The sequence below is a fragment of the Pseudopodoces humilis genome, chromosome 4 (assembly GCF_049639895.1).
Source record: "Pseudopodoces humilis isolate 2021_Gansu_Grassland_sample_001 chromosome 4, ASM4963989v1, whole genome shotgun sequence".
In the NCBI taxonomy this organism is placed as follows: domain Eukaryota; kingdom Metazoa; phylum Chordata; class Aves; order Passeriformes; family Paridae; genus Pseudopodoces; species Pseudopodoces humilis.
In genome coordinates, this window is record NC_142203.1 from 5,295,698 (window position 1) to 5,309,935 (window position 14,238).

At 39.9% G+C, this 14,238-nt stretch overlaps 1 protein-coding gene across 2 annotated transcripts; it reads right to left on the reverse strand.

Annotated features, from left to right (window-relative positions):
- Positions 1-627: 627 nt before the first annotated feature.
- On the reverse strand, positions 628-10,960 carry RIOK2 (RIO kinase 2). Of its 2 annotated transcripts, none has more exons than XM_088054569.1 (10): positions 10,775-10,960; positions 10,092-10,230; positions 9,281-9,397; positions 8,290-8,465; positions 6,739-6,827; positions 5,415-5,606; positions 4,946-5,038; positions 3,518-4,054; positions 2,551-2,644; positions 628-941 (listed from the first exon to the last, which is right to left on the reverse strand). In XM_088054569.1, exons 1-10 carry the CDS (start codon positions 10,838-10,840, stop codon positions 780-782), a joined length of 1,665 nt encoding a protein of 554 aa, XP_087910695.1. In that variant the 5' UTR covers positions 10,841-10,960; the 3' UTR covers positions 628-779. The 2 variants fall into 2 exon arrangements, with proteins under 2 accessions (XP_087910695.1, XP_005530060.1); XM_005530003.3 differs by having other exon boundaries at positions 2,551-2,647.
- Positions 10,961-14,238: the final 3,278 nt, after the last annotated feature.

The window sequence follows — 14,238 nt, forward strand, 5'->3', positions numbered from 1 at the left end:
ATGAGGGATGAACACTTGCAAGCAAAATACTGAAAGATTTCTAAATTACTGCTCAATATTGCTTTTACAGATTTATGTCAGTTGTATTTTACCATTATTTTATGATTAACTTTTTATATCTACTGTAAGTTACTTTCACCTTCAGAATAAATTAGTTGAATGGCAGTAGGGTTTTTGTGCTTGAGTATTGTTTTGTAGAACAGCACTTCAAAAATGTGCTTATGCCAATGAATATTTTAATGATTTCTCTTATTTATGTTTCTAAGCTCCAGCAGGTATATCACATCCTGCACTAAATTATTATTTCAGCCAATGAAACCAAGTTTTATTAACTTGATCTGACTAAATCCCTAAGTTTTTGAAGTAAAGCCAGAAAAAAGTAATGTAGCATTTGACTGATTTAGCAAAAGCTACTTCCATTTTATATTTATGGAAATAATTGTGCATCTACAACCGAGGAAAAGAAAAAGACTTTTTGTGCCTCTACACAACAAACACACCAAAATTCAGTTATGACAAAACACTGCTGGAAATTCCTGTCATAATCTTAATCAATACTACTGATATAATGTAAATTACAGTCAACAGTTTTGACAAGAAACACAAAACACAACCCCCCTGTCAAAGTCACAGGAATGAAAATGAGGTTTATTAATTCCCAGAAAAACATCTGGTTTGCATAGCAGATATTGCTTCTTTACATAAAAGGATTATTGGCAAAATGAGCATGATCCTTTCAGCTGTACACATTCCTCATGTTCAACAGGAGCTTTAATAAATTATCCCCAGAAGCTGACTGCATCCAAGCTTGACTTAATGTTGTGCATATTTTCTCGACGTTGTTTAGTGTAAATATTTGCCTCCCCTTTCTGCAGACGTTGCTTCAGAGCAGACTTTTGCTGCTTGGTCAGTTGACGCTTTATCTTCTGTTTCACCAGCTCCTACAAACAAACACGCAATTTGTCATCAAAACTTCTTTAAATCATTTAGTAATAGGATATGATATGACCACAGAATTTTTTCAGGACCAACATGAACATTCATGATTCATGATGTTCACCTTGGCTGCAGAAATGAACAGTTGTTTCCTTGTAAGAAAATCATAAAACAGTTCAGCTGAGTGAAAAAGGAGATTCTCTGCTATGGCCAAGGTCTGCATGGAGTGCTGTGTGTGTGCTACACCCTCAGGACTCACAGCACCTAAAGGGGTATGGGGTTATGTGCTTTTGTCTTCTGATAGTCTTCATTATAATAAAGAGCATTTTAAATATTTTTTCATTTTAAAATTAAACTTCAAGTGTGTTCCTTACTGAGATGCTAAAGGATCCACACCTCTCAGTGCAGAACACAGGCCTTACACAAAAATGTAAAAGCTGTTAATATTGCAAAACATTTAATGTCTGGCAGTAATTATTTGGTTTATGCTGGGTTTTTTTTTAGCACCCTGGTTATTCTGAAGTTTAGATTACAAAAATATGACTGATTCTAATGGAAAACAACAACTATGTAACACAAGTGTGGCTAACAGAGATGGGGAATTTGTGATTTACAATTCCTCTGCAAGTTTTCCTGTTCCATCAAACTGGAGTAGTTCTATGAAATTCCATCTGTTATTTGCACCTGTGGCTCATTCTGAGCTCTGGTCTCCATTGTGATGACAATATCTGTCCACAACAAAAAACAAAGCCATGATTTTGTAAACTGTGGCATGGTCCCACCTCAAGCTGCCACAATGATGTAAAGTGCACACCTGCATATTTTTTCTTAAGAAAAACAGAGAAATCAAATTATTTTCATCTATTTAATCACAGTGGAATCATGTCTTGCTGGAAACCTGCTACAATAAATTCTGCAAGGCAGATACCATTATGACATGTAATCTAATGTAAATTCACCAAATTCTATTCCTGAACTGCAGCACTTGGTGGAAAGACTCACCCTCATCACAACCTACACGTGTTCCAAAATTCCTGATGCCAAATAGACATATCGCCTACTGCCTGCTCTGGGGTTGAAGAAAAGCACATTAAATTCTGCTGAAAATGTCCTGATTTATGTAATTCAGAAGGTCGAATTCAAATTGCCAAAGAGATCGCTGTTGAAGGTGAGTTCACAGAAATCTTTTGGAAAAGACTATGAAGAAATCTCTAAGGAGAGAGGTAAGAAAGGAAAACTTAAACCTAGACTCAAGTATACATGTTCAAAATAAAAAATATTAATTGTGGCTAGCAACAGAAATGAATGAACTGATGCTGTTAGCGCATTAACACATTATATGTTAGTTATTAGGTAAATGAGAGTTGTTAGTGTTGACATGGAGCTTCAGTGAGGGACTAAAAAGAAAAATATGAAGGAGAGTGCTGGAAATCCGTCCTGTAAACAATTACAGCAGTATCAGTCCTGTTTTTCTGTGGGAATGGAGATGCAAACTGAAGAGGTAACTGTTTTTAAAGATGTCAGAGAACAATTTCAGAAACAGGCGCTAACCGCTACCTGCAATTTAATGTGGTCTGAGTGTAAATTAGATACAGTGTAACAAACAGTGTTTACCGGAGGAATGGTTGAACAGCTCCCAACACTTCTGACTGATGTGATGCTCTTAGTCCTTGTTCTGCGCCCAGCAATGGAAACAACACACTCTTCACTACTGAAACACATAAATCAATGCATTATTCCACTAGCAAGACAAACACACCTTTGCCTTTATAAGCACTCTGAGTCTTCACTTTCTGGGCTACAACTTGAAAACTCACAACAGAACGTGCAAGTTTTAAACATTAACACTGGTTGTTCAAGACAGACTTTGTGAAAGCAAGAATTTGTTGCACAACAGCCATGAGACTTGTGCTCATATAGAGCACAAGAAGAGAAACCTCAGGGCACTAAAACACTTCGAATTCTGCACAACATTTTGACATTTAACTGAAAAGCAGAAGCAAATGAGGAGGAGTATTATCTCTGTATCCACATACATGGTGGGCTGGCAAACTCAAGAAACAGTTTCACATACAATGGATTAGTCTGAAGGCAAGCAGGAATATTTCTAAGTATGTCAGGAAAGGAATTAAAAGCCAGAACAACGTAAAAATTATGTAAATTATATTTGCATAAAACACTCCAAGGAGCTTGTTCTTGATAACTTCAGTGGAGAGAGCAGCAGAACATTTGGCTTTGACATAAAGTATCTCAATTATAAACTTACTCATTAAAGTTTTTTAGAAATAGTATTTTAACTACTTCATTATCAGTATTAGCTGAAATGAAGAAAAAGGGGAAAAAATCCACCACAGAAAAATAGGTTGGCCTTTGAAGTGCAAGAGCAGCTTTCTCATTAGATACTACAACAGACCTGGACAACCAATAGGAAGGGTATTTACTGCTATATTTTCAAAATAAATCGAATTTTTAGTCTTCAGTTTAAACAAGAATAGCAGTTCCTCTTGACCTACTTGACACATTTACATTTCTGGGGGAAAGGGAAGGGCTACGCTCCTAGACAGTAAATGTGAATCTTTACCTGTAATGATGGAATTCCTCATTTAAAGCTGATGAGTTGAACAGCTCAGGGCACTCATCCTCATTCTCCTTGCCCTCACAGCACTCTCCCTGACCTACCTGACCTTCCAGTTCAGCAGCATTTTCAGTTAATCTTTTGCCCTTAAAAGAAGTATTTGCAGAACTCTCTGCATCTTCACTGGACTTCCAAGGCACAGCTGGCCCTTCATCTTTTTCCAAGGCTGAACTCAACTCTGCCATATTCAGTCTTTGTGTATTCTCACTGCTTTCAGCTGCATCAGCCTCTTCCTCACTGCTGCTCACAGTGTTGTCAAAGGCTGTGCTTTCAGAGAAATCACCCACTTCACATGTGAAGTTTTCACTGTTTTCTTCATTTTCGCTGAAGAAGTTGAGCTCCTTCTCAGCATCCTCTGCAAGTTCTAACATCTCTGCATCGTCATCCTCATAAGAATCTGTGTGGTAAAGCAGTTCACCATCTTCCTGCATCTCCTTTGCATAGCCACTGGCAGCAATCTCTTTATCAAGAGAACACTCTCTCCTGTGAAAAAGGTATGTTTTCTTTTAATATGCTAAATTTAATAAGCCAAGTTACCAATATCCTACATTTTGAGCTTAAAATGCTAACCAAGCTAGACTAAAATTACCCACACTGTTAACAAAAAAGATATACTCTGTTGAAACATACAAAATACATGATGGTGCTGAGATTTAGGTGAAATATTAAATTAGAATGTAATCCAAGAGAAGAAAACTCCTCCAGAAGATGATTCATTCTCCATAACCTGCATTTATGGGTTTTTTCTTTACAGGAAATTGTTTTACTTTAGTAGGAATAACATTTGGATTTAAGTTCAAATTATGCTCAAGCAAATAGAATAATAAAGGATCTGACATACAAAAGCTGGATAAAGTGTGGAACTCCTTAGGAAAATTGCTCAGGATGAAATAAAACCATTTTCATTGCACAGTTTAGATCTTAAAATGAGTGAAAAATTAGTTTCCTTTTCAGAGGTAGCAAAAGACTTTAGGAAGAAAAGTTTAAATGTAGTAACACCTGAGGAGCCACTTACCCCATTTACAAGAATTTTAAAGACAGATTTAAAATGGAAACCCAAATTAATCCTCAAATAAATGAATCAGGTTGATTTGAATCACTGTTAAAATTTCCTGGACATTCACCAGTTGGATCAAGCTCTTCCTTGGTTGCAAGACAAAGAAGGCAGCTGAGGATTTTAAAGCACACCTGAAAATCTCTTACAGTAACTTTGAAGAAAACACAATAGAAATGAGAAAAATGCAACTTTAAATTGCATATCTGGGCCTATTTTTTTTTCATTCTCCCACAGGCATCTCTCACAGGAATCTACTTTTCTCACAAAACCAACACTAGTGCCGTAAGCAGAACTCAAATTCATCTGGTCATTTCTACCTGATGTCTTTGAAGGTTGGGAAGAGCTCACTCTCATAGTTGAAGCGTTTCTTGAAGAACTCCTTAATACAGTTAACATCTCTGTTAAAATACCTGTAAAAAATACAGAATTGTACAAAAAAAACAGTGAAGTCTATTGCCATGAGAAGCATTTACCCGACATGGTTTTATTTGAAAATTATTTCTATTAGTGATGTCAAGCTAAAAGGCTAGGAAGAGAAACTGGATACAGCTCATTTCTGAATTTCTTAACCAAATAGTTTATTATCTCTTAGAAGCAATTAATCACATATTTATTCTGCAGAGACATTGCTAGTCATTCTTCATTTGGAACATTACTTGTGCTGCATCACAACAATGGCAGAGAAAGATCCAGGAAAAGACTTATGGAAACAAGTCATGGCTGACTGTTTGCTGTCATCAGCATTTGTCAGATTCACATGGAAAACACCTTAGGATCTAAACCTACCATTCAGCATTTGCATGTGATGTTGACATCATCTGAGGAAAATCAATCAAAGTGGCATGGTCGTTGTTATCCAAGATGAGATTAAACTCATTGAAATCCCCATGGATCAGACCATGATTGGCAAGTTTTACAATCAGGTCCATTAATTCACTGTAGACCGCAGCAGGATCTTCCATCTGGCGCACCTGGCACCTGAAAAGTTCAGTAAAATATTCTGAACCTTGAAAGACTTAATTTAAAAATACAGATAAAGTATACAAAAAACATCTGACAGAATGCCAGAGTAATTAAAATTAAAAGGGTCCTCAGGTCTCTGGTCCAGCATCCCACTAAAAGCTGAGTCAAATCTGAGACCAGACCAGACTGCTCAGGTCTCTGTCTAGTAGGGACAGAAAACTTTTGGGAATGGAGAGGGTCAGTGAAACTGTCCCTGTGCCACTGTCTCTCTGTCCTCAAGAGGAGAAAATACCTCATTATACCCAGGCTAAACCTCATCTAAACTCACACCGATTGTCTCCCATTGAGCACTGCTATCATAATGGATTATGCAAATAACAGACGAGCAAACTTTTCTGTTTCTCCTATTTTAGGTAATCATTTCGTGTCATAGGAACTAAATCTTTTTACTCTGAAATTCAAATGGCCCATGACACTTTCTTTTACAAAATCAGATTTTCTAGATTATGTTAGGAAAAGAAGAAAAAGTAAATGGCAATCCACTGCAGATCACCACAAGGAACTTGAAGTGTTCTGTTTACACAATGGATGTGGAATTATTTAACAAATGAGGGTGGGAACACAGAACCCAATGAAGTCTTTTCCACATTATTCTTCAACTGTTTTACTTTGGAATTAATTCCCTTTTGATTAAAGTTAACATCTTGAATTCTATACAAGAGAATGGACTGGTTTGTTCTGTAACTGGACACTTTGAGTCTCTGGATTAGACCTGGGTTATTGTATGAAAAAGAAAGGCCTTTTGCATTCAAAACCAAACCAACCCTTCACCTACAAATCTCAATAATATTTGATGTTTCTAGAAGTTGAAAACTCAAGAAAAATAATCTTTCTCAAAGGTGCAAAAACAGATTTTACATGGTAGTCTGTGTAAACAGTGCAGAAGTGAGTTACAAACTCACCTGAATTAACAGAGCAAGGATTACAAACTGGAGCTCAGAACATGAGGGATATTAGTACTCTGTACACAAAGTAGCATAGAGAACATGCAATTTCCATGTAGAAAACAAGAGGAAACCCTAACCCTGTTACTTTTCCTGGAATTGTCAGAATCTCTGTAACAGAGAATTCAAGCTTCAGTACTTACAGAGGATATCCATCAACAAGTTCCATAACAACAGCATGCCTGTTGTAGTCTATGGGCTTTGGAACAGGAAATTCTCTGTCATGTAAAGCCTGGAATGAGACAACAAATTGAAAAATTGAAATTAAATAGTTAAGGAAACATTACATATATTGACAAACCCGCACCTAAGATAAGCAGTACATATCACTGTGATAACACTGTGATATATTGCCCAAACCACATGATAAAGAAGGAAAACAGCCTCACAGCCATGGAAACTTTCACTGCAAAGACAATAGAATTCCGAAGTTTAGATACCAAGTGCACTGCCTACAGTTTAATTATCATGCATCTGGAAGAAAACCACAACAGACTGAAGAAATGACAGAACCTTTTCTGGTACATTAACCTGTGGAATCAGTAGCAGATAACTGGAAATCGGGTGTTTGGCATTAGAAAAGAATTCCACGTTAAGATGTTGCCAATACACTCCTGCGTGATTAGTCAATCTAAGCTCAGTTGCTGTAAACACAAGTTAATTCTTAAACAGTAATAATCAGTATTATACCACACTTAAGATTAAACAAAAGTAGGTTATAATATTTTGAAGCTCCCCTATTTGCCTTCTCTAGCACAAATTCGCTGGATCCACACAACATTCTTCTGCATGCATTCTTTATTTACACATTCTGTTGTTACCAGTGAATTTCTCTAAGAGTCCTAAGTTAAAGCAACATAAATACCGTTTTTGTTACTTAAGAATTACTGCTTTTCAGCACTCAATTAAACCTCCCCCAACCCTCTGCTCAGGGAAACTGACCCCTCCCTACAATTACATTCCTACAAGTTCTGACTACGTAAGGCTTTACCAGTTGGACCACCTGGACCAATACAGAGGTTCTAAATGATGGTGCTTGCTCTTTCCCTCTCTGTGGAGGCCACTGACACAATCCATCATGGTTCTATTTTACAAGAAGAATAAAATTGTATTTCATATATATATTACTCTTGAATAGCACAAAAGGAAAAAGGAAAACTAGGTGTTTATTATTAATTAGCTTTCAGATATCATCTCTCATGGCTATATGGTATCTGTGTTTTTTAAAGCAGGAAAAAAAACCTCACAGAATGCCAGAATAGCAGTATATGCCTGGGAATGAAATCTTTTCTCACAGTGCAGAACTAAGTGTGTATTTTGGATCAAACCACCAGTTTTGCTCTGAAAGACTTCCCTCAACAGCACAGCAACAAGTGCAAGCTTGGTAAAATAAAAAATTAGCTAATTTTAAGAAATGACAGCTGTTTCCCATGACAGCTGCTTCCTAGTTTATGCAATAAATTTGAAGGAAAAACTGCAGAGCTGATGATATATAGATTATCTATTCATAAATAATATCATTAATTTGAAATTCTCTCATGACACCTGAATCTATCCTTTAAGACAATTTGGGGAGAGAAAAAAATGAAGCATAAATCCTATCAGCACTGCTAACACAACCAGATCAAAAGGCAGCCTGAGAGGCATCTTCCAGCCTGTCTCACCATTGCTGCCACTGTGTGAGGGCCACCCACCTTCATATAGGCAAACTCCTTCATTGCTGCTATCCGGGACAAGTACAGCCAGGACATTTTGTGCCTGTGCTTGTGGTAGTCACGTTTGTTTTTCAGGTTTCGGAAGGATGTTCTCCCCAGCCTGTGTAATTTCAGCGCAAACTGTTGCTCCTCTTCATTGGCAACAATATAAATATCTAGAAAATACGTAACAGCACAGATATAAGAAATTAATGGTATCTAACAAGCCAGCTGAAAAAGTGCAGTGGAAGTTTGTTACCTCGCTCCTCACCCTTTCTGACCAGCAAGTTTTAGCAAAGTCAGATGATTATATAGTTTGTATCAGAGGTTTTGAACATAAAGAAATTACTGTTAAAGAGTTCATGGTACTCCTATAAAATAAATGCTGATGGGATCTGAAGTATCTTTCAGTGTTCTGTGGTCTTAACCACATCCTGGAAGAGCTTCTCCTTCCTGATGAACTCAAAGGACCAGACTCTTAATTTAAAGAGTTAACAAATGCCCTAAACTTAATTTCTAGCATTTGCCCCAAATAATCCCCTTCTCCCATTACAGAAGTCACATTCTGTGTCAAACTACATGAACATAAGAGGAACCAAGATAGTGTTCCGATAGTTTTGAGCCTATTTTACTTTACTACCTTATTTCTAAGTGGGATGAAAAAGATAAAATTATCTTTTTGTTAAATGGTTTGAAACTCTTCACAAAGCACAACACAAGCAGCACCTGCCTGCAAAGTAGCTTTTTAAATAATGAACTAAGAAACAGACAAATGGGCAAAATGCAATTACACCATTGTGAAAAAATACTCAATTGTAGCCAGGAGCCTCACAGAGCACTTGAACGTGCTATGTTCAAATACACCTTGATGTCTGACAGATTAACTGATCTGCCTATCCAGAGGAAAACTCCCCTAGCTTCTAGCAAAATATTTGCAATATTACAGATGTGTTTGCTTAAAAAAATTATTTAAAAGGTTATTTTAGTTTACCTGATTCTTTGCCAACACCCATCTGGTTTCCCACAGAACTGATGACTTGTCGGGAAGAGAGAGTTTTCAGAGCCAGGTAATCATATCCTGCATTAGTTAACCGATAACCCTGGACAGCTGGGTAAAAATAAAATACATTTCACTCCTTTTTATGCATACATCCCATTTAAAATAAATCTCAATTTAGTGTTGCTTCTTGCTCCATAAAGTACATAACACCCCTAATATTTCACCCCTTGGCTCTTACCAGCCCAATGTGACTGAATGGTGAAGATGTTTAAATTGGTTTGGAGCAACCCTCAATCCTCTAAAGAACTGGGACAAAAGGGAGAGGTATTTCCCATAGATATCCCCACTGTGTTTGCAGGGCCAGATACCAAGAAAAAGGCTGAAGAGAATGGGAAAAGGCCTGAACAACTTTTCATATGGCAGATAATAAATACTGCTTTAGCAGCTGTTCCTGAGGCAGCGAAATGTCCAAGGATTGAAAACTCTGTTCCAGAACTGTGAGGATATCACTCATTTGGGTTGATTCCTACACATACTTGAACATTGCTTCAAGTGATGATTCTTTTTACCTTATTCTGAGTGAAAAAGAAAGTTAACTGTTCATCTTTTTTCTGCCTGTCAGTTCTTAAGGTAGAAGCAGACACAGCATTTGGTGCTGCACAAACCCACATTTCCAGGCTGAGTCCAAGAGAAGGCAAAGCAAACACTGGGCACTCCTACATCCTGACCTGTTGGGCAGCTACCACTGTGAGGCATTGGGGACAGGATAAGAAAGGGTGTCCAACACAAAATTCAAACTCACTTTTAGTTCGTTCGTAAGCCACAAGTTTGTGCTTTGCCAGCTCTCTCAGAATTTTATTACAGCCACCATGTTTAAGGCTGGCAATGGAAGCAATTAAGCTGGAAGGAACTATTTCATGGTTCTTCATGCCCATTTCCACCTAAAAGAGTAATGAAAAACAGATTTGTCAGCCCTGTGTTCAACAATGAAATATCAGATCCTGCTCAAGCGTAAAATCCCTTTGCAAATAGGCAATTTTTAAAGACTACAGATTTTAAGACCTGACTTCTACATTTTAAAAGAACTTTCCATTTTCATCATTGGTCCTTGGCAGCTTATGTACAACCCACCCTGAGAAGTTCTTCAGTGCCAGTCACGACGTAAGCGGCTAATTAGACTTCAGTCCCAGTCAAGGGGAGCAGAGACAGCAGAGACGCTGGGGATGCTGCCTCACCGTGATGGGTCTGCGACCACCCGGGCGCCCCCAGGGACTCCTCTTGGCATCTCCAGAGAACCCCCGAGAACTCGCTGCCCCTCCCGATTCCCCCCAACCCGGCGGCCGAAGGAAATGCCGGCCCGAACCGGGCCCTCCCCAGAAGCGGCCAGCGCGGAGTCCCAGGGGAGGCAGCGGCACCACAGGCGGGCCCCTCCCCCCGCCGGCTGCGATAGCGCCCGGCCCGGCCCCGCTGCCCGTGCCCGCTCACCGCTGTCAGCACCCTGAAGTGCTCCCGGGACAGGTACCGCAGCATCACCACGTTCAGCTTCCCCATGGCCGCGCTGGCAGAGGAGCAAGAACAGGAAAAGGAGGAAAACGATCAGGAAAAGGACGAGGAGAGCAACGAGGACGATGAAGAGAAGGAGCTCGGCCCGCACATGCGCAGCGTTCCCTTGGTAGGTCCTGGCAGCTGCGTGCGCTGCCGCGCTCCGCCGGGTCCCGCTGCGCTCCGCCCGTCACCAAGCCGGGAACCGGAATCGAAACGCAGAGAAACTCTGCTCCAAGCTCGGAGGGACCTCTTTCCTCCCTCTCTGCCACGGGAGAGTTGTTTACGACGTCCATGCAGCTGCCAGGACCCGTCCCCTGAGGAGGCCTTCCCGCCTGTCACGTGATGCCGTGGGACAGTGAGGAACGGCAAGGAGCGCCGGGTCAGTCCGGCTGGGAAAGAGCTCTCTTCTCCGAAGGATAACCCGGTGCTGCCATTTAAACCCATTTAAACACAAATCCAGACGTTTTGGCAAGCTAAGTAGATAAAAACTCTTTCGTCTTCATTTATACTTCATGGCGGATATTGGAGAAAGTGAAGAACGTTCACGTTCCACCACTTGGACCCCCGTAAAAACAAGTTCTGAATGCCAAAATGTCAACGCTTGTTGCAGTTTCCTTCACGTTAACACACTACATCCTCGCCTGGCATATTTCTCCCCCAGTTTTTTTTCCTTCTTTTTCCCCACTGTCTATTGTATGTGAGAAAATAAGAAGACAAGATAATTTTCATTTCCCTCAGCCAGCCATCTGTCTGTTCACCTATCTTGAACAAAGAAAAAAAAGACCAAACAAAACCAATCCGAAGAACAGAAGACAGCCACATCAGGTGCACACCTTGTGAACAAAGACCCATATTTTTTATCTGTGATCTCTGACTCTTACATTGTAGAATATATATTACTGTACTGTATAGTATAGAAATATAGTGTATTGTAGACGATGTACTACTATACGTTACCTTGTAGATCATATATTTGCTTATTACATTTCCATCCTTTATTGTGGTTTGTAAGTCTTAGGGACTCTATAATGGTTACAGATTACAGGCAAAGTTAATTTTACCTCTGATTTTATCTGCCTGCCAATGCCATGGTCAGTACTCTCACAAGAGCCCGTTTCACGGACACACAGCAGGAAATAGGCTGAACTGTATCCTTCAATGTACTTTGATTCTGGCCCAATTCCTCACCAAGCTGACACAAAACAAGCATTCACCTTTTTCAGGCACACCTAGTAGCAAATGAAGACCATTGTTTCCTAACCTTTATTGTTTGTTTGTTCTTTTTAAGAACCTTTGGCTTTCCTGCCTTGCTCTGATTCTAGACCTGTGAACTGAAAAGATCCTGTCACTGTTCCTGGAACAGATTTTGCTACCTGGTCAGCAGAGGAAGAAAGAAGAGAAACTTCTAGCTTCAGGAGATGGGGAAATGAAGATGTCAGGCTTGGTGTCCTTTTCCAACTCTCCATTATGAATTTATTACTTTTGTTTAGATTTTCCTTTATAATCTGACTGCCTGAAGAACCAGTTAGTAAATTCTGTGTTCCTGATATTTCACTATTCCATTTTTGCCAAGAGAAGTAGAAAGAGTCCCAAAGAATACACAGTTGTGTAGATACTAATTATTCTACAGAGATCTGTCTTTTTCTAAGAGTGTGAAATCTCCAGGATGAGATCAAATCATTACAGTCAGCCTTACTGACAGCATTCTAGAAATAGAAAATGCTACATGAAGTACCTACCTTGTTTTCTTTCAGAATTTCATGAACACTTGTTTTGCTTTGTGTGACTGTACCAAAAACCAACAAAACTAAACAAAAAAAACCCAAAACCAAAGGAAAAAACCCCAAAAAAACCCACACAACAAAAAAGGAAAATAATTAAAACCAAACTCCACCACTTCATACCAAAGACAGCACTTTTATTTAAAATTTCTGACTTGGCCTGGAAGAGGCCAACATTATGTGAATGCTGAGTGGTAAAAGCAGACAGCTGATCTCCAGAGAAAATAACTGAATGGTTACTTTTTCCTTAAAATAGAAACTGTCCGGATGCTTAAGGAGGATGTACCCAATCTGATCCACAATTCAGGGATGCAAAGTTGTAAAGTCTGGTGGCATGTTCCACAAATTCATGGATTAGTTAGGCTACACTGTACTGCAATTAAGCAGTGTTCTAATGTTTCTAAGTGAAAGTAAATATAAGTAAAAACAGAAATAAAACTCAACTGAATTGTGTGTTATAAAAACCGCCAAGTTTCATTCTCTGGAAAGAAAACATGAATTTTAACTATGTTGAGTGTTTCATTCCATGAGAGCTCTTGTTACAGTGAGATATGAAACAGGTCAATTGAACAAATTTTCATGTTTTGGGGTTATTTTTTTCCTTTTGAAAAAGGGAAGTTGAAAAATCACACCATCCTTAAGGCTAACACAGGTAACCCAGACTAATCCTCACATCAGTCCTGTTGGCAGCTCCTTCGGTAGTTTTAACAGCCAGATTCGGGCCAACTAGAAGCAGTATGAAGAAATCCAGGCAGACAGCTACAGTACCATCCATCAGTCTGGGAAAACTTATTCCAGAGCTTGGCATCTGTGTTCCAATGCTTGCCAAGTACATCCCAGGAGTGGCCACACAGGCACTGGCTTTCACAGTAGTGAAATGGAAGGAAAGCAGGAGAACTGTGTGAGCCACAGTGTGAGCAGTGGGGAGAACACTGTCATGGTCCTGAGAATCAGAAGGGTAAAAGCTGGAAAACTCATGCATTGGGATAAGGACAGTTTAATAGGGGAAGGAAAGGCCACACACACAAGCAAAGCAAAATAAGGAATTAATACCCTGCTTCCCATGGTTGGGCTGGTGTTCAGCACCTCCAGCATCACACATCACAGTGACTTGGGAGGACAAATGCCATCACTCCAAATGTCCCCTGCTTCCTTCTTCTCCCCCATTTTAGACACTGAGCCTGTTGCCACATGGTCTGGAATATCCCCTGGAGCACTTTGGGTCACCTGTCCTGGCTGTGTCCCTTTCCATGCACCCCCAGTCCCCTCACCAGTGTGGCAGTAACAAAAGCAGGAAAGGCCTTGGCTCTGTGCAAGCCCTGCTTAGCAATAGCAAAAACATCTCAGTACTGTCAGCCCTGAGTTCAGCACAGATCAAAAACACACCCCCATAACAGCCCCTAGGAACAAAAATAACTCTACCCCAGCCAAAACCAGCACAGAGGTGCAGAGTAGGAACTGTGGAGGTGGCCCCCTTGTCCTGTCCTGATCCCCCTGGATCCTGTCAGTGCCCAGCAGCAGGGAAAAGGAAGGGGGCAGCTGGCAGTGCCCATGCTGCACCTCTTCCTCGCAAGAACTGGTCTGCAGGGAAAATAGAGCAGAACAAGAACAGCCAAACCCAAG